The 22,226-nt window shown below is 40.9% G+C and overlaps 1 protein-coding gene across 1 annotated transcript; it reads right to left on the bottom strand.

Annotated features, from left to right (window-relative positions):
- Window positions 1-1,163: 1,163 nt before the first annotated feature.
- LOC146385097 (lysyl oxidase homolog 4-like) lies at window positions 1,164-20,312 on the bottom strand. Its single transcript, XM_084930677.1, has 15 exons — window positions 20,123-20,312; window positions 19,036-19,304; window positions 18,271-18,944; window positions 17,452-17,663; window positions 11,670-11,708; window positions 11,366-11,573; window positions 9,524-9,704; window positions 7,970-8,124; window positions 7,717-7,884; window positions 7,061-7,223; window positions 6,701-6,944; window positions 5,735-5,850; window positions 5,237-5,373; window positions 2,590-2,701; window positions 1,164-2,497 (listed from the first exon to the last, which is right to left on the bottom strand). Exons 2-15 carry the CDS (start codon window positions 19,301-19,303, stop codon window positions 2,427-2,429), a joined length of 2,748 nt encoding a protein of 915 aa, XP_084786803.1. The 5' UTR covers window position 19,304; window positions 20,123-20,312; the 3' UTR covers window positions 1,164-2,426.
- Window positions 20,313-22,226: the final 1,914 nt, after the last annotated feature.

Here is a 22,226-nt window from a genome sequence, read left to right on the forward strand (position 1 = left end):
ATAATACAATGATAACAGAATGGTAATTTGCTTAGATGTCAAGAACCACATACATTGAAAAAGTCAAAGTAGCGTCTTGGTTTCATGGAACAAATGGGTTGTATGATAATAAACATGTGAAGGTCTTAATAACAGGTCCAGACATTGGAACCACAGACACTGAAATGACTTGTTCAGGGAGTGATTTTTTGTTTTCAAATTTTCTAAAACTTACAGATCTAATTTACCTGGGTTCAGACCTTTATCAGACCTTTACCAATCCCTCCACTCCACTGAGGTGACTCACTGAATTGATTGAAAATGACAAATGCCGGCAGCACAGTCGTGTTAGCACTATTGCTTCAGTGTGTTAAGGAAGCGGTCCCCAACCCCCAGGCCATGGACCGGTACTGGTTTGTGAGTTGTTTGGTACCGGGCCGCGAGAGTTGAGCTTGGGTGTGAAATGAATGGTTTTCAGAGTTTTTATCAGTTTTTAGCGTTATTTTTTTATTGTTTTTGTCATTAACTTGGTTTCCTGAGTCTTTTCCCGTGTGTTATGAATAAATCTTCTTTTTTTGGATACCAGTTGTATTTTGTTGTATTTATCTGCAACACCTTAAAGCCCAGTCTGTGAAAATATTGTCGGACACAAACTGGTCCGTGGCGCAAAAAAGGTTGGGGACCGCTGTGCTAAGGCTCTAGGTTTGAATCTACTGGCTGGCTGGGGTCCTTATGTGTGGAGTTTGTATGTTCTCCCTGTGCCTGTGTAGGTTCTCTCTTGGTCTCCTGGCTTCCTCCCACAGTTCAAAGACGTTATGTTATTTTCTAATAACCTTATTTCATAATAACAAATTCTAAATTAGACATAAGTGCAAATGGTTGTCTGTCTCTCTGTGATCCCTGCAACACATTGGGTTTGCCCTACTTGGCCCCCTATGACGGCTGGGATATGCTCCAGCCCCCCGTGACCCTGCATCGGATAAGTTGAAGAAAATGAATAAATGGAAGGAGTGTCTACAGTCTGCTGATGCACTACCACCCCAGATGCAGTCACAATCTGCAATGCAGATTTGTATCATGTTTATGTCACCTTTACCGACTTTGTATTTGATTTTAATTTGCCACTTTATTTATATAGTTTTATATGGCACCAGCTCATAAAATGGAAAGAAAAAAGGCCAAAGTGAGTCATTTATTTAAAGCATAGCCTATGTAATGTGACAGAGGGCAACTGTGAGAATTTCCAGTGTTTCTATGTATTCCTCAGTGGAAATATGGTGGAAACAACAATAAAACATCGCTTAGCTCACGCTCCCAGGAAAAGGATGGGAAACCCAGCAACTTTAATCATCTTAGATCTTTTTAAAATCTGCTGAAGAAGCTGAAGCAACTTGATTAGACTCGCATAAGGCACTGCATGAACTTCAAGAATCTCTTTTAGCCTATTAGGCAATTCTCCAAACCTTCTACAGAAACTGTAACATTAACTCTGCTTAATTATTATTATATCCTTAAACACGGCCTAATTATTCTCTGCTTTCTGCATTATAAATGTCTGCGGTCAAATAATAATGCCTCAAATGACAGTTTTCAATCTGACATTTATTCTTTCACTACCATTACCAAGTACTGACGCAATACTGTGGTACAACCAGATCTCGTCTGTTGTTCCCAATGTTAAACAGGTAAAGAACAAACAAAGTGGAGATAGTTATCATAATAAAATTAACAATACAAACAGCTTTCAACTCAAAAGTACATTAAAATTCTGCATAAATTAGAGACCTTAAGAACATTGTTCCAGAGAGGTAATATAAAACTGTACATGACAATACATTTGCAATACATTACAATATTTATTCAAAACAGGCAAAATAGCACCATGAAAAATAAATCTCATTTAAAACCAAAAACCACACAGCTGTAACAATAAATGCTACATTTTGCAGTGTGATGATGGAAAGCACAGTAAGCAGGTACAGAGATTTATGGACTACAGTCTGGTGATGTACTGCAAAGTTGTTCTCATATGCCTTCATGTCATGACTTTCTTAACGTTGGTTACTTTTTAATCAAGGTAAGTGTTAAAACATCAAGTTCTGAAAATTGTAAACTATTGTATGTCTATTATGGTGTCATGATGCTTATGATATCTGACTTTAATGTGTTTTTTTTTCTTGTTTAAACATTTTTTCCTTTAATCTCTTTGACTTTCTAACAACAAAACTCATTGCTGATCATAATCAGTCACAGGATACTGTTTTTAATTTTTAATCAAGTCACTCCATCCCTCCCAAATCATTCCTGTGTACAGACCCTCCTCTCTCTGATCCCCACCTCTTTGTTTACTGGCAAGTAATTATCATTCACCCTCCCTCCCCATACATGTTGAGGTGTGATGAGGAGTTCTACAGTTGTTCTGTTAACAAATTTGGGTCTCCCATAATTCACAGGAAGTTGTTGGAGATCTGACGCTGGTGGTCGAACAAGTCCTCCGCCTCAGCGCTGTAAGCGTCGCCTGATAAAAACACAACAAAGAAGAGAAGTGTCTTACACAGAATCAGTCAGGAAAGTATTGAAACAGAGAGAATTTAGTAAAAGACATGTTACCTGCATGGCATCCGAACATGTAAACCCGAGCTCCATCGTACTTGCAGCGGCAGCGCATCACATTGTTCTGGAAATCAGACTCAGCCATGTCTAAAGACGGGTTCACATCCACCTGAGTAAGGAACAGGACAGATGATTGGACTGAAAGTCAGTCATCTTCATAACAAATAGAGTTTCATTTGGAAACAGAAAAATTATTAAAAAAAAAAAAAAAAAGCACAATGTAATCCTTTTGCTAAAATAACCTACTTCTGTATACTGTGATGGCTTGTACATAACTACAACCTTCCCTATGTCTTTTTCAAAGATTGTACTGCAATTTGTGGCTGCATTGTACATAGTGTCTCGACAGTTTTTGAACCACTGCAAGCATTTAGAGTATCCCAGGTTATCACTGCGATACACGGAACATTATATATCCACCATCAAAGCTCAAAATCTGCATTAAACACACAGTTAGGAGGGGTTTAGTTACACATATGATAAGGAGGATGTTTTACCATGTTTTCATTTAATATTTATTATTGCAGCAACATTGACTAAACTTATTTAAGTAGCACCAATTAAATTTAAATCAAAGAATTTCATGCATCATGCATGCTGTCTTACACATTTCTGATAATGCTCTGCTATGTTAACATTTTTAACAACTACTTTATGTATTGGTAAGACTGTATACTTCATGTGCACAATTTACTCAGGCCATGTGTCTTCTTTTTCTTCTTCTTTGTATTGTTATTATTTAATGCATGTATATTAATCATGTAGCTAGAGTTGGGCAGCTGTTAGTTCAGTTTATACTGGAAATACGGGTGGGTGTTTGCATGGGATTGATAGTAAAAGCAACATTCTGTCTAGACTTGAAATGCTGCAAAGGGTGCCTTTTAATAAAGTAAGGGAGTGAGTGTGAAAGTAGCAGTTCTCCTCAGATAATTTTGAAACAACAGGTTTTCATGGGGCCCGACTGAGAAGCCACAGGATTATTGTTTTCACCTTTTCTATATGACCAGTGATGTTATATATTTTGGGTTCAAGCGATGCATGACATCACTTTCCACTGCTATCTCTGTAGAGGACAAAAGACCCAGAAAGGCAGATGATAGTGTTGGGTTTGGATTCAAGTCGCAGCCTACCATTAGACTGTAACCATGGTTGGTTGCCATGGTTTGTTGTTTTCCACCCTGTCTGTCTGCCATATATAAGGAAAGCACACAAATGAATTTTCCTGGTGCACACATCAAACAGATAACGTGACCACATATTCAATAAAGTAACCCACTTTCATTTTTTACATACTGTATAAATTTTGTGGTTACAATTATATTCACAGACAAAGATTTAAGATGCAGAATTTTCATAATTATGAATTTATAATGTGCAGTATTATGTATATATATATATATATATATATATATACATTACAACTGGTCCTAAAAGCACATTGGGACCAGCCAATGATGTCAGCACATATTTTGTAAAACACCACGTTAACTTAGTGGCAGCTGATATCCCATTAAATGCTCTTGTAATAATGTGAAACAAAGGGCCCTTAGCCTGTTTTACAGAACAATGAAAGGCTGTCACAGTCATGTAAAAGACTATGAGGTTGTGTCGCTGATTTTTAAATAACAACCCAATAAGGAGTAATCAGGCTGAGGTGGATGTGACTCATCAGCTTAATGTATGGTCTTAAAAATGGCTGCTACGCTGTGAATCACGGTGAAGGCTGCACAAGAAAAAGCAAGGCTCTACGCCCTTCCTTAATCTCTCACTTCTTACACAAATTTATGAGCAGCTCAACTACTGTTACGCCACAATCTCAACCACAAAGTGCTGCATCATGGCAGCACTGCATCTGTGCTTTATGTGGGTTTATCTCTCAAGAAGTGGCTCGTCACATGTGCGCAGGCTCATGTGGACACAGAAGGACCACTCCTGCGTGTAGTTTACATAAAGTCCACGTAGGCACATGCAAGTCTAACTCTGGCATCTTGATTTCATGTAAACACTCCGAAAATGATTAGAAACTGTAAACATCGTTGCTTTTCTGCCACTAAAATGTCCAGAAAAAAATAGAACAAATGACAGAGAGAACAAGAGGACAGATGAGAAGGTCGCCACACAGCGGCACACGGCATGTCTAGAAACAGACGTGATAGAGCACTAAAACTTGTACAAATGCAAAGTGCTGACAGAGCTTTTCCACTGCCAATAAGTCCGTACTTTCTAAGAGGGTGGACTAATAGCAGGTCTACTTTCTATATAAATCCAGACTAAATTCACTTTCTCTAAATACACACACACCCTTGAAACTACATATATACTGTACACCTGAATGGCTGGAAACACAGCCAAGAGCCACTTAGCTAAAATTATAGTGTTTTATCTGTGCTTTTATCTCATGTGTGCCTTCAGATGTTGAAACACAAACGTCTGTGTTTGCTCTGCTCTCTATTTTGCTTTCATGCCTGATCTGAGAAGTTGTGTAAGCTACTGAGATCACTGATGCTATTTCAGCATGAAGATTAAGTGTGGATTACTTTTTGTTCTGCACTTTCACTGGACTAACAGTTTCACCATGAGCTCAGCACAAAGTAAACAAATTAGTCAAGCGATAATATATTTTTGTGTCTTAAAACAAACTGACCTGAAAGATGTATTCACCAGGTCGTATGTCTGTGATGTCCACCCACTGACAGTCAATGTCATGCCGGTAGGTGTCCCAGCAGCCAACTGAGATTCCCTGTTGTCCCATGTTATAACAGGAATATCGCTTATGGAGACCTAGAGGGACAAAAAAATAGTTGGAGAGACTTTAAACGTAAATTTTCTTTGCTGTCAGTCGCTGTGGATTTGAGGTCTGAAGTTAAAATAACATGATTTATAAAACAAGTCTTTTTTGGCGTTTCCTCTATATGAATAGAAAGGATCTGCATAAAGCTGTCTGGCCTCTCTGAAACCAAGATCTATTTAGGCTTGGCTTCTGATCTTACAGCCTGACTTTGAGCACTCATTATAGGATTTCAGCTTTGCATTTTTATGTATTCTTGATTCTTTCTTGTCTGTCACGATTCTGCTCTTTTTTTTTTCACATTTCCACACAAAGAACAAATGAATGTATTAGTAATCTCTATTAATATCTTACCATCAGGACAGTAGGTGTCCTCCAGACAGAAGCTGGCTTTGTGACCTTCAGCTACCTTTGTCCCATTGAGTGTGAGCAGATCATAGTGGGTAAACACCTCAATGCTGTGGTAGTGTCTGAAAGAAGGCAAATAAACAATGAAATACATAAAAAAAGAGAGAGAACAAAACTAAGAAAGACTTGCTGCTGTTTTATTTTCCAACTACACAATCTATGGACAAGAATCTTAGCGTCAACTTGAAATTCAGCAGCTATAAATCCTGTTATGTTGTTCTTAAGGCGTCAGATGAACACAGGAAAAAGTTGTAAAAAAGCAAAAGAGAACAGACAAATATCAGTTTGGTGTCCTCTCATTACAGAACCATTCCCAGAGCAAACCCTATCAAAACTCAAAGTCAAACCATGTGTTTGGTCGGGGAGGTAGTGATTGGGTTGTGGCTGGGAGACACAACGAGCTGTGCCTCTCGTTTTGGGACACACAACCACAACCGCCAAGATAAGAAGCCAGGCTGCTCTGAGTGCAGTCATGGCTCTGACTCTAACAATTGGGTGACCAGTGAGAAGGATGTTTATTGTAAACAGTATTTTGGAGGATAAAACATTATGTTCATTGTGCTAAATAACAGACTTTTATACATGTTTCGCTATTTATAGTGCAAAACCCAGTGATCCAGTTTCACTTACTAAATCTTAATGTCCCATTTATCTTTCCCTGCTGACATTTAATTTTTTGACCTCTGCTAGCTGTGTTTTCTATAAAATGCTTTTGTTTTGCATCACCTCATAATGCCCTATGCTGCACCATAGAGGAGGTTATGGTACTTTTCTTTTCCAGCCAAAGACTGCAGCACATAGTTACTCCCTATCTGCTTGGAGGCATAAAATAAGCAGCTACAGTTTTAAATGAAAACCTTGAAGCTCAGTTAAATGGCACATTGGCTTCTAAATGCCTGCTTTAGTTCTTACCTGTGGCACTGGTGCCATACCCAACTTTCTCTTGGGGCTCGTGGTCGGAAGTCGGCACGACCCATGTTCATAATGCGGGAGGAGAAGCGTAGCAGGCGGCGGTGTCCGTAGGGCCAGTTCATTCTGGCGGCAGAGGAGGACAGGCAGTTTTCCTCGTTAGCACAAGTCAGAAGGTGAAGAGGCCGATCCTCGATGTAAGCAGTCTCTTGGACGAGCTGTGCATCCAGTACAAGGTCAGGAGCAGCTGCACGAATCAAAGAGTTTTATTGTTAAGTTTCCCTTCCAATTTGGCACTGTACTGTACTGGAAACATCACTAAAAGTGCAGTTGTGTCCACGTGTTTGCCAGTTCTAGACTTACTTTCTACACATGTGACTCCTGCTGCCCTGCCATCTCCCCCTCTTGGACAGTAGACGTGTGCATTTCTGCGGCACTGCTGAATAGACATCTCAGTGCCAATGCAATGTGTCCCACTGAGCAACACCTCACCAGCATCTGCGGATCCAGGCCAGTACCAAGTCTCCTGCACAGAAGAAAAAATATTCAAAGAAAAATTCCCAGAGGTCATTTGTGCTTTGAAAAATTATAACAAGAACCGTGAAAAATGGCACAGTGGAAGGCAAATAGGAGCTTCTGCTGCAAACAGAGAAGCACCATTTTTTATAGGATCTATCAGAACATATTATCACATTTTCCACTCTTTTCACAATTTTGAAACTGCCTGTTAAATGTTCTCGGTGGCCTTTTCCATGCAAAGTCTATTTTCAGTTTGTTTGCTCTGTGACTTTCTCCCAATCTCTCTTCGGCTTACTTTCCCTCTTTTATTTTCAGTGCGCTGGAAGTGGACGTCTGAGAAGCCTGTAATTACCTCAGGCCTCAGTAATAACACAGCACAGGCACACAAACAGTAGGATGGAGAGAAAGCGGGGAAATGGGAGCACACATAACAAAAGCTTAGAGACAAAAAGGACGGAATCAGAGGAAAACATCAACAAAGGGAATTCTGTTTTTTCCACCTGATGAGCACTTGAGGCAAAGCCCAAGCCCAGCTGACGACAGACCACCATGGCCTCATTCAGGCCCCAGTTTTCACTGCAGACAGAGCCCCAGCGTTTCACTCCTCCAATTTCCATCAGCACCTCCACACGGCCCTGCGATGGTTCTCTGCCTCCTGCCAGACGCACCTAAAAGTGAAAGGAGCAAGAAAGTGTTTCCTGTTGTATGCTTAAATGTTGATATGTGTGTACTTTGTTTGTGTGGGCTTCTCACCGTGGCCTCCATTCCAGTTTTTGGGACGTTGCAGCGGACTGCCACATCCTGGCTGTGTTTGCAGGTGTAAAGAGGCACTGGTCTGGAGTGGCACTCGGTAATTGACTTCTCCCTGCCTGTGCACTGGACGCTGTTCATGTGGATGAGACCAGTACCTACAGCATAACGGAGTAGCAGTTGACTGATTGCAAATTAAAAGAGCGACACAGACATAAAAGTCCCTGAAACCTGATGGCTCAAGTGCAGCAGATGAGCAAAGAGAAGGATTAAAACCCAGACATGAATGGGACCTGTGATGTGGCTCTGAAAGCCAAATTACTGTACATTCCGTCATGCACGTTGCACACCAGGGCTGCTCTTTATAACTCAAAAATAGATGTCAAAATAGCAAAATGGAGCAAAATCTTTGAACACATCTATGTTTGCGTAGGTGTATGGGGCCCAGGGTAAAGCCCATTAAAGCCCTATAATTTAGTCTTAAATAGCTAATGATGTCATCAAACCTAGTTTTGAGTTGCTGTTCTCTTCTGACTGCAGAACCATGGGACCTCACATGGACTCATGCCTTATATGTTTACACAACTCATAAACTAGCATAAGACGCTAAAAGGCACAATGCCCCATGCTGAAATGTAACCATAGCACCTAGTTTAATGGAGCCTTTAAAGTAACACTCACATGCTTTCCATGAATTACTTAATTAAGTAAAGTAGAGAGAAGGAAATGCTCCCACCATTATAGGACATGCTATGTGCTTATTTGGGCAGAAAGATAATGGGAGGAAATAAATGTGATTACAGAGTTACTGCAGAGGTATGGCAAGAAAAAGTGTCAATAACAAAGTGTGAGAAAGGGCCTATTTTGTTCCCTGGCTGAAAAAAGCTTTACTGCCAGACACTTTGGTGGCTATATTTTTACGCCCACAACAAAAGCATTACTATTATAATTACAACTGAATGTTTACTCGGCACTGATTGCCTGACATCCCAGTTTCAAAGCTGCGTTAACTTTTCACATACGTATATGTTTATTTTGACAACAACACATGCAGTTTTTTTTCATCAGTGGAACTTAATAGCATTGTTTACACTTGTCTAAGTGGTCATGGGTAAAGTTCTTCAACAATCAGCTTCTCTGATAGAAGTGGAAGCGAGGCAGTAAATATTTTCTCTGGGTTTATTTGTCTGCTCAGGTCCACGATTCTTGGAGAGCAGCAACAGACATTTAGATAGAAAAGTGTTTAGTCTAAAGGAATCGCTGAAATAAACTAATCATACTTAGGATGCACTGATTCAAAGTCTGCACCATATCTTTTATGGTTATCATATCAGCAGCTCGTGGCCTTTTTTTTAATCCTCTCTGTGATTTCATAAATGAGGTTATCTTTTTACTTAGGAATAAAGACAAATAAAACCTGCTTTTGGTTTTGTTCAAACACACAAACGTCTCCCACAGTGACCTTCCAAGTCATGGTGAATAAAGTTCACTGCACCAGAAAGACATCAAAGTACTGCTTGACAACATGCAAACTATGTGTGTGGCTATGTATCTTACCCTGTCCCAGCTGAGCCTGGGTCAGTGCCTCTCTGGCAGTCCCAAAACCCAGCTCTCTGCAGACCACGCTGGCTGCAGGTAAGTCCCACAGATGGTCACATATGGTGCCCCACTTGCCTTCTTTCAGCACCTCAACGCGGCCCTCCCCGAGACGGGGCCCGGCCTTCAGACGCACAACAGGCTGGAAGAAAAAAGTGCAAGTTTTAGTGAGGTGTTTCTGAATCAATTTGGAAATTTTACACTTAAAGCATGTTCACATTTGGATGCTACATTTTCTCATTTCTCATTAAACTCCGTTTCTTGCTGAAAAGCAAAGGGAAAGTTAGCATAAAAACAGGAAACAGGAGTAAACTACAAACTAAAAAAACCTTTAAAAAAAGCAAAATATGTTTTTTTGGACTCAAAGGCATACAGTGCTTTGAACAAAATCTTTGCTCCCTTCCTGGTTTCTTAGTTTTTAAAAAACGGGTCAAATAAATGTTCAAATCATCAGACACGTTAATTTTAGACAAAGTTAACTCGAGTAAAAACAAAATGCTTTTTTAAACCGATGCTTTCATTTATTAAGGGAAAAAAACTCTTTAAACCTACCTAGACCTCTATGAAAAAGTGACTGCTCCCTCTTATTAAATCATAAACTAACTGTGATTAACCATATTTTTTTTAAAGGTCTGCATGCTGCCAGTTGAATCATGAATTGTCTTAAATATAACCTGTCTGACAACGCATCGTGCCAGGAGCTAAAGAAACTTAAAAACAGCAGAGAAACATATTCAGTCAGTCTCTTAGTCTGCAAGGGTCACAAAGTCATTTCTAAGGCTTTGGGACTCCAGTCAACCATAGAGAGAGTCATTATCCACAAATGGAGAAAACGTGAAACAGAAACCTTCCCAGGACTGGCCGGCCTCAAAGAAATGAGTCTTTGCATCAATGACTTATTCAGGAGGTCACAAAAGAACTCACAACAACATTATTCACATAGGGTGAGCTGGGTTTGGATAGTTTTTCCCCTTCATCATTGAAATACTGCATTTGTATTCACTCATGTTTGTCTAATATTAAAATTTGTTTAGTGTTAAGTGTGACAAATATATAAAAAAACAACTAAAAAAATAACTGAGAAGTCAGGAAGAGGGCAAATACTTTTCACACCTATAAGAAGACTTTTGCGTAAAGGTATGTGCTCAAAGTATTTCTCGGTTTCAGACTGTGACCCCTGTGATTTTGTACAGATAAAAAAATACCTACAATATGTACATGGTCAACTGGCAGGGAAAATTAAGCAGGACAATATTAGTCATAGTAACCCAGTAATTGTATACAAAAGTGTCTCTTGCCACCAAGGAAGACGGGGCAGTGGGGGGGCCTCTGAGGCCAAAAGCTGATTCATACACACAGAGTATACCATAGAGTATACCATAGACTATACTATAGGCCCTTTATATAGAATTTCCTTGTTACCACTACATGGAGACCATACTGTATGTAATGTGATAAAAATCTTCTCATTTACCACTTAAAAAGAAAACCACTGAGCATTTTTCCCAAAAGACTTAAGCTGCGTCCACACTGGAAGTGATTCACTTGGGACGTATTACTTTGAAGCTAATGTTTGAAGTGCTGGGTGCCTAGGTAAATCTGGCCTGGGTGTATTTCATATATCAGTCTGCAGCATCTTGTGACATTGAGAAAAGTAGATCACCCGTAGTTTGTTACAGTAATTCGCCTTCTGTGGTCTCTGGTCACCAAGTCACTGAAAACTGGTTCCACTGTAGACACAGCTTAAGGTTTTAATTTGAACACTTCCGGTCTGTATTTGTCATATTCCACCCTGACACTAACCGGCACTGCAGGCGGTGCAGGTGCTCTGCCGTTGCGCGCGAACTGGGATCCGGGTACACAACGGACCACGGCGTGCATGCCCCCCCTGCATGGGACATCGCTCCTGGCCAGGGACAGCAGGGCCTGACACTGTGACAAAGATGTTTCCACACCCTGACACTGCACCTTCTCCACCCAGTAACCCTTCTTACTGATCTGTGTCCTCAGCCTGAGTGATTCAAAGAAGAAATGGAATGAGACGACACATTATTACTATGATTTTGTGCTCGAGTTGTATCCTTTAAAAAGCAGATGCTGATTTTACCTGGAGGAAGGATCAGCCAGCTTGGAGTCCCACAGTTTCCTAAAACACAGAGAACATTATAGTCATGAATGTTCAGTCATGTGCATCTTTACATCGAGTAGACTAAACAATCTGCTGTCCTACAGACTCCCACAGTCTACCCCTGTGCTTCTCCTGTACAGTCTCCTTTTCAGTCACCTTCTTGTTTCTTCCCTGAAATCCCTGCTTCTTCCATTCTGTTCATCAAAGGTTAAGTAAACCAGCTGAAACTATAAATATGAAGGAGACACAACATCCTTGACAGGGCATTTGTTCCCTAGTTAAACATATGTCAGAAAGACAGAGAGGAGGAGATTTAGAATAACGGATAACAAAGTTTCCCTTTTCTTTCATTTTTCCTCTAAAACCATCCCCTCCTTCTTGTGTCCTTTTTAGAGCTTCTATTCCTATGTTCATGGATATTTCAGTTTCTGTGGTTGCCTATATGTCTAGTGTGGACGTCTGGTTTGAGGAGTCCACGTGGAAAAGAAACTAAACATATGAAACATATAATCCCAGCGGGAATCCTTATTGAGGTCTGCCAACTTCAACAGGCTTTCCAAACTCTGTCTAGTTTTATGGGTATTACCTTAAACTAGAATCCAAAGAGGAAATATTGTCTATTCACAAAATGGGCTCCCTTAAATCTGGAAACAGACACATTAGCGCTGACCACTTGTATTAGACAGTGTGACCACAGACAGGTGCAGCGTGACTGACGCCCTTCATGAATGTGCCTGAATTAAATGACTCAACACCAAGTATAACCAGGAGGAGTTTACACTAAAACCAGATTTGTGATGCAATTAAATATTTGGCATACTGGAAAAGGGAGATGTTTCCTCTCCGGGAGAACCTCGGTATCCAGCTTTTCCGAGTGCTTTCAAGCACAGTCCCAATATTAGAAGAGAAATGTCTTTGATGCTGGAAGCACTTATAATGAAAACTAATAGAAATCCTGAGCCAGAAAACTACTGTGTGGAACATTCGCACCACAAGTCATTTACAGTCTAACAAAAAGCAGTCTGTGGAGGGAAAATGGTGTATATTTAAGCTCTTTTACAATAAAAGACATTTTCCATGCTCAGATAAGCATAAACTGTTGCATATTTTTTTTCTGATTTCCGCTGCAGTCCAGTGGTTATGAAATGTAATTTAGTCTGCAAGTTTGGTCACTAATGCTGGCCTTCTCTGGTAATAAATCCCTACAAACAACAGAAATGAGACACAAATCCTAAGTCATTATGAGTTTTAGCTGCAATGGAAACAAAAAATTGATGTAGCATTTTTTGTCATTCAGCAGTTAAGAAAACTGTTTTCGACTTAGAGCTCTGTTTCTGTCGAACTGAAGAATGTACAGTATTCACTTGGTTGGCTGCTAATTGTGTCTGTTTCCTTTCTGCACTGAGCAGGTATATAGCTTTATCAGGGGTCGTTTTTGTTCAAATAGCTGCAGACTGAAGCTGAAAACGGGTACAATAAAAGCAGTGAAAGCATAGTGGGAGGTAAAAATGGCAAAAACCAACACATCCTCAGACTGAAACAGCAGAATAGGTTGATTGTCAAGTGTCTACAGAAATAAAATATATGAGTGCTTTCACATTTCTCACAGCAGCAGCACCTGCGAGGAAGTATAAAGACCAATAAAATCTATATCTGGAGATGGAGGATAGGACTGTGGTTTGACTCAGACACAAGACATTTAATCAGGGGACCTGAGATCCAACACTGTGTTTACCGTTTATTTGTTTGCAGGCACTATTTGGTTAAGTTTAGGCCCCTAAACTACTTGGTTGGGTTAACTAGAATTAAATGGTCTAGTAAACAATAACAATTAAATAACCACATCTTAGAAAACAAACTCGTTGCCCCAGATTTTAATCACAGAAGTAGTGACCACTTCTGTGACAAGCCTGAACATTTTACATGCACTTAGTCACACAACCAAGAGGTCCCCCCCACATAAACAGTGGCTGCTGAATGCTTTCAAAAACTGACCACGCTTGTAATTTCTCTGATCAGGTAGAAAACCACCTGCTGCCCATCACTGTGAGGAAATATTATTATATACGGTATGAAAATGTATTTTGTGACTTTATAGAAGCTTCTATTTTATTTCCTTGGCTTTATCTCCCTGTGTGCTTGTGTAAGCCTATCTGTCTGTGTTTGCACCGTATAAAATGTGTCACAACTCCGTGGTGAATCAAAATGGGAGAGACAGACTGCATGGGGGTGTTGGTTCATGGTCTGGAGGAGGCGGGGGTGAGAGTACTTCCCATATAATTGCCTGCTCTGCTTGGCAGTGTCTGCTTTGCGGTGAGCAGTAGCATGTTGGTTCACACACAGCAGACATGGAAATATGCACGTACATATAGACTTTCCCAGCCTCTGTAAAAGCAAAGATCTTTAATATTCTGTAAAACTGCAGTTACGACTGCATGCTGGGAAACATGGAACGAGTGATGTAAGAGTAAAGTATCCATGAGCTGGGCAACTTTTAGGGGCATCTCTTCACTTAACAGGAAGAGGAAATGCATGTTCTCTTCGATAGGTCTCAGCTGAGAGCTAAAAATGCAATGTGTGATGTTCTTTGTTGGATTGAAAACAGGTTGGAACTGAGTTAAGGCTTTAATGGCAGATAAGTGAACCACAGCAACGTGCCTCAACGCAGCATACCAATTCTGATTGCTGTAGTACTGCTGAAGTCTTTTACTCAGGAGAAAATATTCTCCTCCGGATCCTCAGCTTAATGCTATTTTTTTTAATGAAACTCTGACCACACAATACCATAAGCCACAGCGGAGAGAGGAGCTGACTCTCAGGAAAACTGAGATAACATGTTATTATACTGCATGAATGCAAAGCTGCCTGACTGGAACAATTGGCTCACTGAAGAGGCAGCAGGTTGCCACACTGACTCCACAACAGCCCCTAATGAGTCCCGTCAACCTCCATGGAAAAAAAAACTCAAAGGGGTCATAATGATGTACTTTCCATGAAAAGCGGGGTTTAACATAATTGCCTCCAAGGCATTAAACATGGTCTTTTAATAAACTGAAGCTGAGGATGGGAGAAAAAGGAGCAGGGGGTGAAAGTAAATTAGAAGAACTGAAGAAGTTAGTGTCAGCCTCAAAGAGAGTGTGGATGTTAGAAAAGAAGGGAGCTGTAAAATGGATTTAACACTTGCCTTTTGTAAGCACAGCAAAGTGGGGGAGTCTTTAAACATCTGTAAAAATGTGCTGAGCAACTTAACAGGCAGAGACAAAGGCAGTCACACCAAAAAAACAACCGCATGGTAAGAGGGGGATGTGCTGACACAGCAAAGGGTGTGCAGCAGGTTCTGCTGAGAGAATATTCTAGATTAGAGGATCGCGCAGACCATAATTACAGCTGCTCAAGTGGACACCAATCCCCAAAAAAGACTAGTCGTGGAAAACTGCCAGTGTAGTGTGTAGCACCAGAAAGAGGCGATGTGACTGCTGTCATGTCTGGATAAACAATAAGAAAAGCTTGGTGGTGCGCACAGAAACTCAAGGAATTATATTTATAATATATTTGTATTTGTCAATGCAAATTTCATGATAATCCACTCAGTGGCGGTCAAGACATATCACTAAAACATAATAATTAAACATTATTAAACATAATAATGACTTAAAATTAAAGCCACGTAACCCCCAAAACCCTTTGGGTCTTTATAAAAAGTGACAGGAATCAATTTATAGTCACTAAAATAATATTTTAGTCTGGACCAAAGGTACCGAGCAGCTCTGCCATCCCCATAGATCTTCTCTGCTAACATGGCTAAAATAGGCTCCTGCCATTAAGGAGAGACATAACACATCTACTTCTACCTCACTTAAAAAACATTCACCTACAAAATATCTGTTAAAACAGACGCTAATGCTCAACCTGGTGCCACCTCCAACTGTTTACTGTTGGACAAAAATGTCTGCTCTATTCATCTCCCACGTAGCGGGGTGGAGGTTGACAAAAACAAACAATCTTTACACAAGCTGCTGCTCAGGCTCTTGGCACAGACACAAGATTTTTCTCCAGACAACTTTGAGATGTGTTTTTTTTTCAGTGTTGTCCAGATTAGATTGGAACATTAGATTCCAAAAGTTGGACAACCAGACTTGTTTATGCTTTTTGACATTTGGTCACGTTTGGGTTCCAAATGTGACCAAATGTATCTACTTACGTAAAAGTGAAGACAAACTTCTGAAGCACAGAAAAAAGACAGAGCGTCAGTGTTAGGCTGCTGGAGCTGCAGTGAATGGGACAGATGAGGTGAATAAGCCTGTGTCCTGCTGCTGAGCAGAGAGGAGCAAGACACATGGAGTAATTATTGGTGAAATGGAGAGAAGAGACAGATGGTGTAGAACAGGCCAGCGGTCAGTACAGTCGTCCTGTTAGCCAAGACGTAAAAAGACCTCTGTGGGCAGCCAGAGGGACATATGGAGAGTTGTGTTTGCATGTGCGCAAGTGTATGTGCGCGTGTGTGTGTGTACTCTGTTTGCATGTTTATTTGTGTGAGCACGTGGATTTTGGACAAAGTTTATGCAAGGTCTGTGTGCGCGGGGAGCAGAATGTTTAAGCATGCGCAAGTGTGTGTAAAGGCTTTGAAGGCTGCTGTAGGTGTTTTAGTGGGTATTTACAGCTAAAGTTAGACGAGACACTTGGATTTATGGGTATAAAATCAACAATTCAGCCTGGTATTATTTGTAGAGCAAAGGGTTTATGTTTAGGGAACAATTAAATAGTTATAAAAACACGCAGTTTGAAAAAAAAAGTGAGATCTTTCACTTTTCTTAGTCATTATTGTATACATACTGGATCATTATTCCGGCGTTCCAAAACCCGAGACATGTTTTAGTTGTGTTTCTCTGTATGTTTATTTAAATGCGCAATTGTGGAGAGGTGACATGTGTTCCCTGAGCCTGGGATCCCCACCAGGTGTGCTGTTTTCCTCCCACATTCAAATAATATGCATGTTAGGTTAACTGGTAATTCTAAATTGGCTGTAAGTGTGAATGTGAACCTGCATGTTTGCCCTGACTAGAATGAACCAAATAAAAAAAGGAGGAGGGGGTCAAAGTATATTAACCACCTGGGAGAGCCTCCAAAACCTCTAAACCCTCTGCTCTCATAGTTACAGAAGCTGTTAAGTAAGTGTATGGCTGAAAAAAGTCATAATTACTAATGAATTCAGTAAGTGTGAGCTCTTAGTTCTTGTAAACATGTCACCTGGCATTTGCAGATGCTGCTGCACACAGTTTTCACTGGATGATTCTTAATTGTATGAGATTAGAAACCATGTAAGGGAAGGTTTTAAGTAGAGAGACACACAAGATGAGGATGACGGTAATCTTGTTGTCTGGATCTGACATTAATAACATACTTTCTAGGACTATTTTAAAAGTCTGTGCTGAGACCAACTCAGCCAGTGGGGAAGACAGCCCTGGTGGACAGCCAGGCTTGGCTAATACCACTATGGACCTGTCATGCCAAGTGTGGTTATACTAATGACAGCGGTTGTGGTTAACCTCTACTACAGGGGGGTTGGAACAGCAATCCAGGCATGGGGCTGCCTAATCTGTGGAGGGATGTTAGTCCATTATACTTTTCCATCCCTTTCACTCAGACACACACACACACACACACACACACACACACACACACACACACACACATATACACATCCATTTCTATGTCTCTTTCCACCTCTGGTACTCTGCCTGGCCCACAGTCACATACTTACCGGTAGGCGTTTTGCTCAAACGCTTCTGCTGCAGGGAATCCTAACATGCCACAGACGACACGGCTGCTGCTCAGGTCCCATCCACGATTACATACATGACGCCATTTCCCAGCATGCTTCACTTCCAGCACTCCCTCTGTGACCAGACCGCCGTGGCTGCTGGACAACACTGGTCGCAGACGAGCCTCCTCTAAGTGAACTCTCTCAGATCCCTGTTGACAGGAAAAAACAGAACGGGCACTGATTTATCCCAAATAAATAATCATCGTTGTCTTTTTAGCTTCGCATCAACAATTCATTTAAAGGTTGACACATTGTCTTACTGTTTAAATAAGCATAAGCAGATAGTACACAATCAAGACAAGAATAACACGAGGAGATTCCTATGCGTTGTCGCTAATCATCCACATTAAATACTGTTGGCAGCAGGAAAGAAACTAACAGAGGTCGACAGAGTTTGTTTAACGTGTTGGGATATGTGTCATCGTGATTACAAAATGGTCAAGAAGTGTAAACTCGGCAAGTTGAAAAGAAGAAAAAATAAAGTCAAACAGCAGGGATAAATAGCAGAGTTTCCTCTGATCTAAAGTTTTTCCTTCAGAGGAAGAGCTATTGGTGGTTAAACTAAACTTCAGGCCATGGTAATTCATAAGAACTGGTTCTGGGGAAGGTCTGGTTTTAGGTTTGTCTCTAATTATACATGTCCACTGGCCTGTGGTTCCACAAATGACATTTCTGCAGAAGTCTGGCTAAAACTAGACTGGGTTGCTTCTTTGGTGTGCACTAGAGGTTGTGTGTATTGTGTGTGTGTGTGTTTACCTGTGTGTAGTATGCACCATTCTCCTCTCCTATGTCGGGATAAAGAGTGTCTGGTTCAACATGGTTCCCACTGAGCTGCTGATTCCTGTCACTCCTCCTCCCAGAGGGGATCTGGGATTCAGGCTGATATTGGGACTGCCTGTTCACCCTCTCCTCTTCCTGTTGTCTCCCTGCCTGTGGACTGCTCTGTGCCGTTTCCTGTCTTTGCCTGTAAGCTTCACCATTTGCCAGACGTGAAAGTAGCTGGTGCCCTTGTGGAGCAGCTGGGCTGACTTGGTTGTTGTCTCTTGAACCACCTCGATTTCGTCGCAAGATCTGGATCTCATGACCATTTTCTTGCGGGGAGATGTTGCTACGGCGGGAAGAGACTGGGTTGCGATGGAGAGCAATCTCATGGCCTCTTTGAGAGGCAGATGAGATGTGTGCTGGGCCTGGAGGTGGAGCTGGGGGCGACAGAGACTGTCTTCGTGACTGGTTTCTCTGTCTTTGCTGGTTGGAAGATGAAGGACTCTCTTCTACAGTCACAGCAGGGAAACCGGGTCTCCTTTCTGGGCTGCAAACAACTCCTAGATCCTCAGCATGGCTACAGTCGTTGACCCCCCAACCATTGGAACGACATTCTGCAATAGAGGCCTCTGTGCCCCTGCAGCGCACATTGTCTAACCAGATCACACCTAACACAAGAAAGAGTGTCAAGTCATCAAATAAAGGGAAATAAATCAAGAGACTTGTATTTTAAAGCTTCACATTTTTGGCTGGACCTACCTTGTCCTTGGCCAAACCTGGCACTGTGTGCCCAGGTCAAGCTGCGCTGGAAGCCCAACTGCTGGCATATCACATTGGCCAGGTTAAGATCTACTTCATCATCACACACAGTGCCCCATGCGCCATTGTAGAGCACCTCCACACGTCCTTCGTTTGTACTGCGCCGGTTTAAGCCTGCAAGGCGTACATGGACCTCCTGTGCATAAAACGAAGGGGGGCAGAGGAGAAGCAGGACAAGGAGCGTAGACAAGGAGCTGAGCCACCGCATCCTGGTAGGGGGGAGAACAAAGAGTGAAACACAGGCTGATAGAAACATCAGCCTGACATCAGCTCAAAAGAGCAAAGCAGACAAGATGCTTGCAGCTCCCAAAATAAATGTGTATGTTACCACAAAAATCTTCAAAATAACACAAAGCCATGGAAGTCACATTCCATAGTCTAACAGAACATATAATTAGAAACTTTTTCTTCAACCCTAATGGGACATTCCACAGTAAAATGAAAGATTGATAGATGTTTTTATCCTTTAAAATAATCAGAGTCATTTAAAGTACAGCGGGAGGTTTGAGAAACAGCCTGAACCAGTCAAGGCACAGGGAGTAATAACCGGAGCTAAAAGTAGCTTCTGCATCCAGCCAACGGAAATTCTGGCTTTCCGCAAACCCTCAAGTTTAGTTGCACGTATTAGGCCAACAGACACATAAGCAAATAAACATTGTCATAAAAATGCTCTCACACATAAATAGAGCAGCAGGTCTCCATCTGTGCAAGATGCTGTAGTTAATGAGCAATAATTACAACCTCTAAAATGTTTGTCTTCTAGCAGAGTAGCTAACTAGTGGTGAGGAGCAAGCTGTGAGGAGAAGGTCTAGAGGATGATAGAAACACTTTATGGATTTAGGAGTCAGACAAATTCTGCTTTGTGTATGGATCATGGGCCCTCATACAAATGTTGAATGAGGATGACTTCAATTAGTTACAGAGATGAAAATTTTAGTTATTGAGGAAAAACACAATGAGAAAAAAATGAAATAAAAAATAAACAGAAGGAGAGGAGAACAAAATAAAAATGCTGGAGAAAACTTACCTATCTGTTGATCTCAGCCTTGAGCTTCTGGAGGAAAGAAAGGAGAGCACTGGGGCAGTGAGCTTGGTCCTGCTGTCTCTATTCTCCTCTTTCCCTCCCTCTTTCTTCTTCTGTCACTCCCTCAGGTTGGCTCTCCATCCCTCCCATTTTATTCATTTAAGGAGTTTTTCCTTCCTCTGGTCACGTTTCTCCTTTCCAACACATACTGCCTGTCAAAGGAAATCTGGAAAAGGGAAACTGACCATGGAAATCAATGAAAACATAAACAAATCAATGACTTTTATTCTCTCCTTGTCTCCCAGTGCATACATATGAATCAGAATACTTTATTAATCTCAGAGAAAATTATGTGGTCACAGTTGCTCCAAATTGAATTGAATATATGCTATATATTGCAGCAGGTGGGTAAACTCCCTGGTCTGGTCACATGTTTGGCTCACTTGACACGTGAGCTTGAATTATAAAAGCCTGTAATTTTTATAAGAATCTCTAACCCCCCCCCAGGCAAACATATATTCCAGTCAATGGATGCTTGTTTTATTGTGTGTCAAATCTTACACAATTCTAAGTCTCAATCTCATTACTTTTACTCTTACTTGTTTGCTTTGTGAAGTCTTTTATTCCATGCAATGATAAAATCACATGTTCTCTCTCTCACACACACAAGCCTGGCACCCTGCCCTGCCCACAGTTGGCGGTGTCATAAAATAAATACTATGTGCTCTGCAGTGCGAGTGAAGCTGCATGTCTGAACTCTTTGCATGAACTTGAAGTTTCATAACATCCTCAGTCGTGGCACCTCATTACGTGAAGAAAGTTATCTCTAAGAATAGAGTCAAATGGCAACCCTGTGATTTTATAAAAAAAAACGAGCAGATAATCCCAAAGAGGCTTTAGTGCTTAAACACTTATGAAGCAGCAACTTCAAATCTTTGCATTAACTACGTAACAATCCATAGAAACCTTTTCCTTTTATGGAAATGGTAAATGTTATTAAGTATGGATTAATTCTTTTCTGGTTTATTAAGGGCTGTGTTTTAATCCCCGTTTTTGTTGAAATAACAATGAACGGCCAGTCTTTATAACACATTTCATATAAATATCAACAGCATTATATATCAGACATTTTTATATAATCTGGAATGCTTGCTGAAGTTCATTATTTTTAATTGTTGATAAATGTAAATGAAAGACTAGAAAAAAACAGCAGCTACTTGTATCTGTATTTAGCATGTAGTTTATTTAACATTGTGTTCCTGCCCAACAACTGTTGATGGAATTAAGTTAGTAGCTAAATCTGGTCTTATGAGATCAATGTTTGTGGTCCCTGAAAATAAAGAATAAAAACTAAACTTTGTGTAACTCCACATCTAAGACTATGTGTGAAGCCTCTGTCCAGGGACTGCAGACATAGTCGCCCCCCCAACATCTTTTCCTGCCGATTCACCATCGGTTTGTGCGGGGAGGCCACAGTTTAATCTGTGGTTAGCATGGCCTCCCTGACCACCATTTAGCTCTGTTTCCCCATAAATCACAAATATAAGACTTACCGAAACGTTTTAATGTGTGAGTCATTTTTATTTTTAGAAGTCGCCCCAGGCCTTGATGTTGTCCTTGAGGCAGAAACCAGGTCGCTGTAAAGCAACGTGACGAGAGGGGAGACAATGAAGCCCAAGAGCTCTCTCTAGTGGAGGCAATGATTGATAGGAAGATTTTGCTGTAACTCAGACTGTTTCTGTGGCTGGAAACTGATGAATATGGCAAAAAGTTCCAACAATAAGTGTTCAAATAAAGTAAGACCGCAATGAAAATATGATTATGCTTTTAAGCTATTGTGTGAAACAATATTCATTATTTTTTGTCCTGGTTATGCACATTCTTCTGGGTTTTTTTGTGTTCATTTGGTTATTGTCAAAATCCTGGGTCACAATATACCTAGGTCATGTAAAATATTTTGGTATTGGCATATTTGAAGGCATATTTGTAAGGCCATCATGAACAGATGGTATAGGCAGAACTCCCTCACATAGGACAAATGCCGAAATTAGTGAGAAAATAAAGGTTCGGGAGCAGCTGGCTCATAACATAACAAACCAAGGCAAAC

The sequence above is a fragment of the Perissodus microlepis genome, chromosome 6 (assembly GCF_051167445.1).
Source record: "Perissodus microlepis isolate ML-2025 ecotype Zambia chromosome 6, ASM5116744v1, whole genome shotgun sequence".
Classification (NCBI taxonomy): domain Eukaryota; kingdom Metazoa; phylum Chordata; class Actinopteri; order Cichliformes; family Cichlidae; genus Perissodus; species Perissodus microlepis.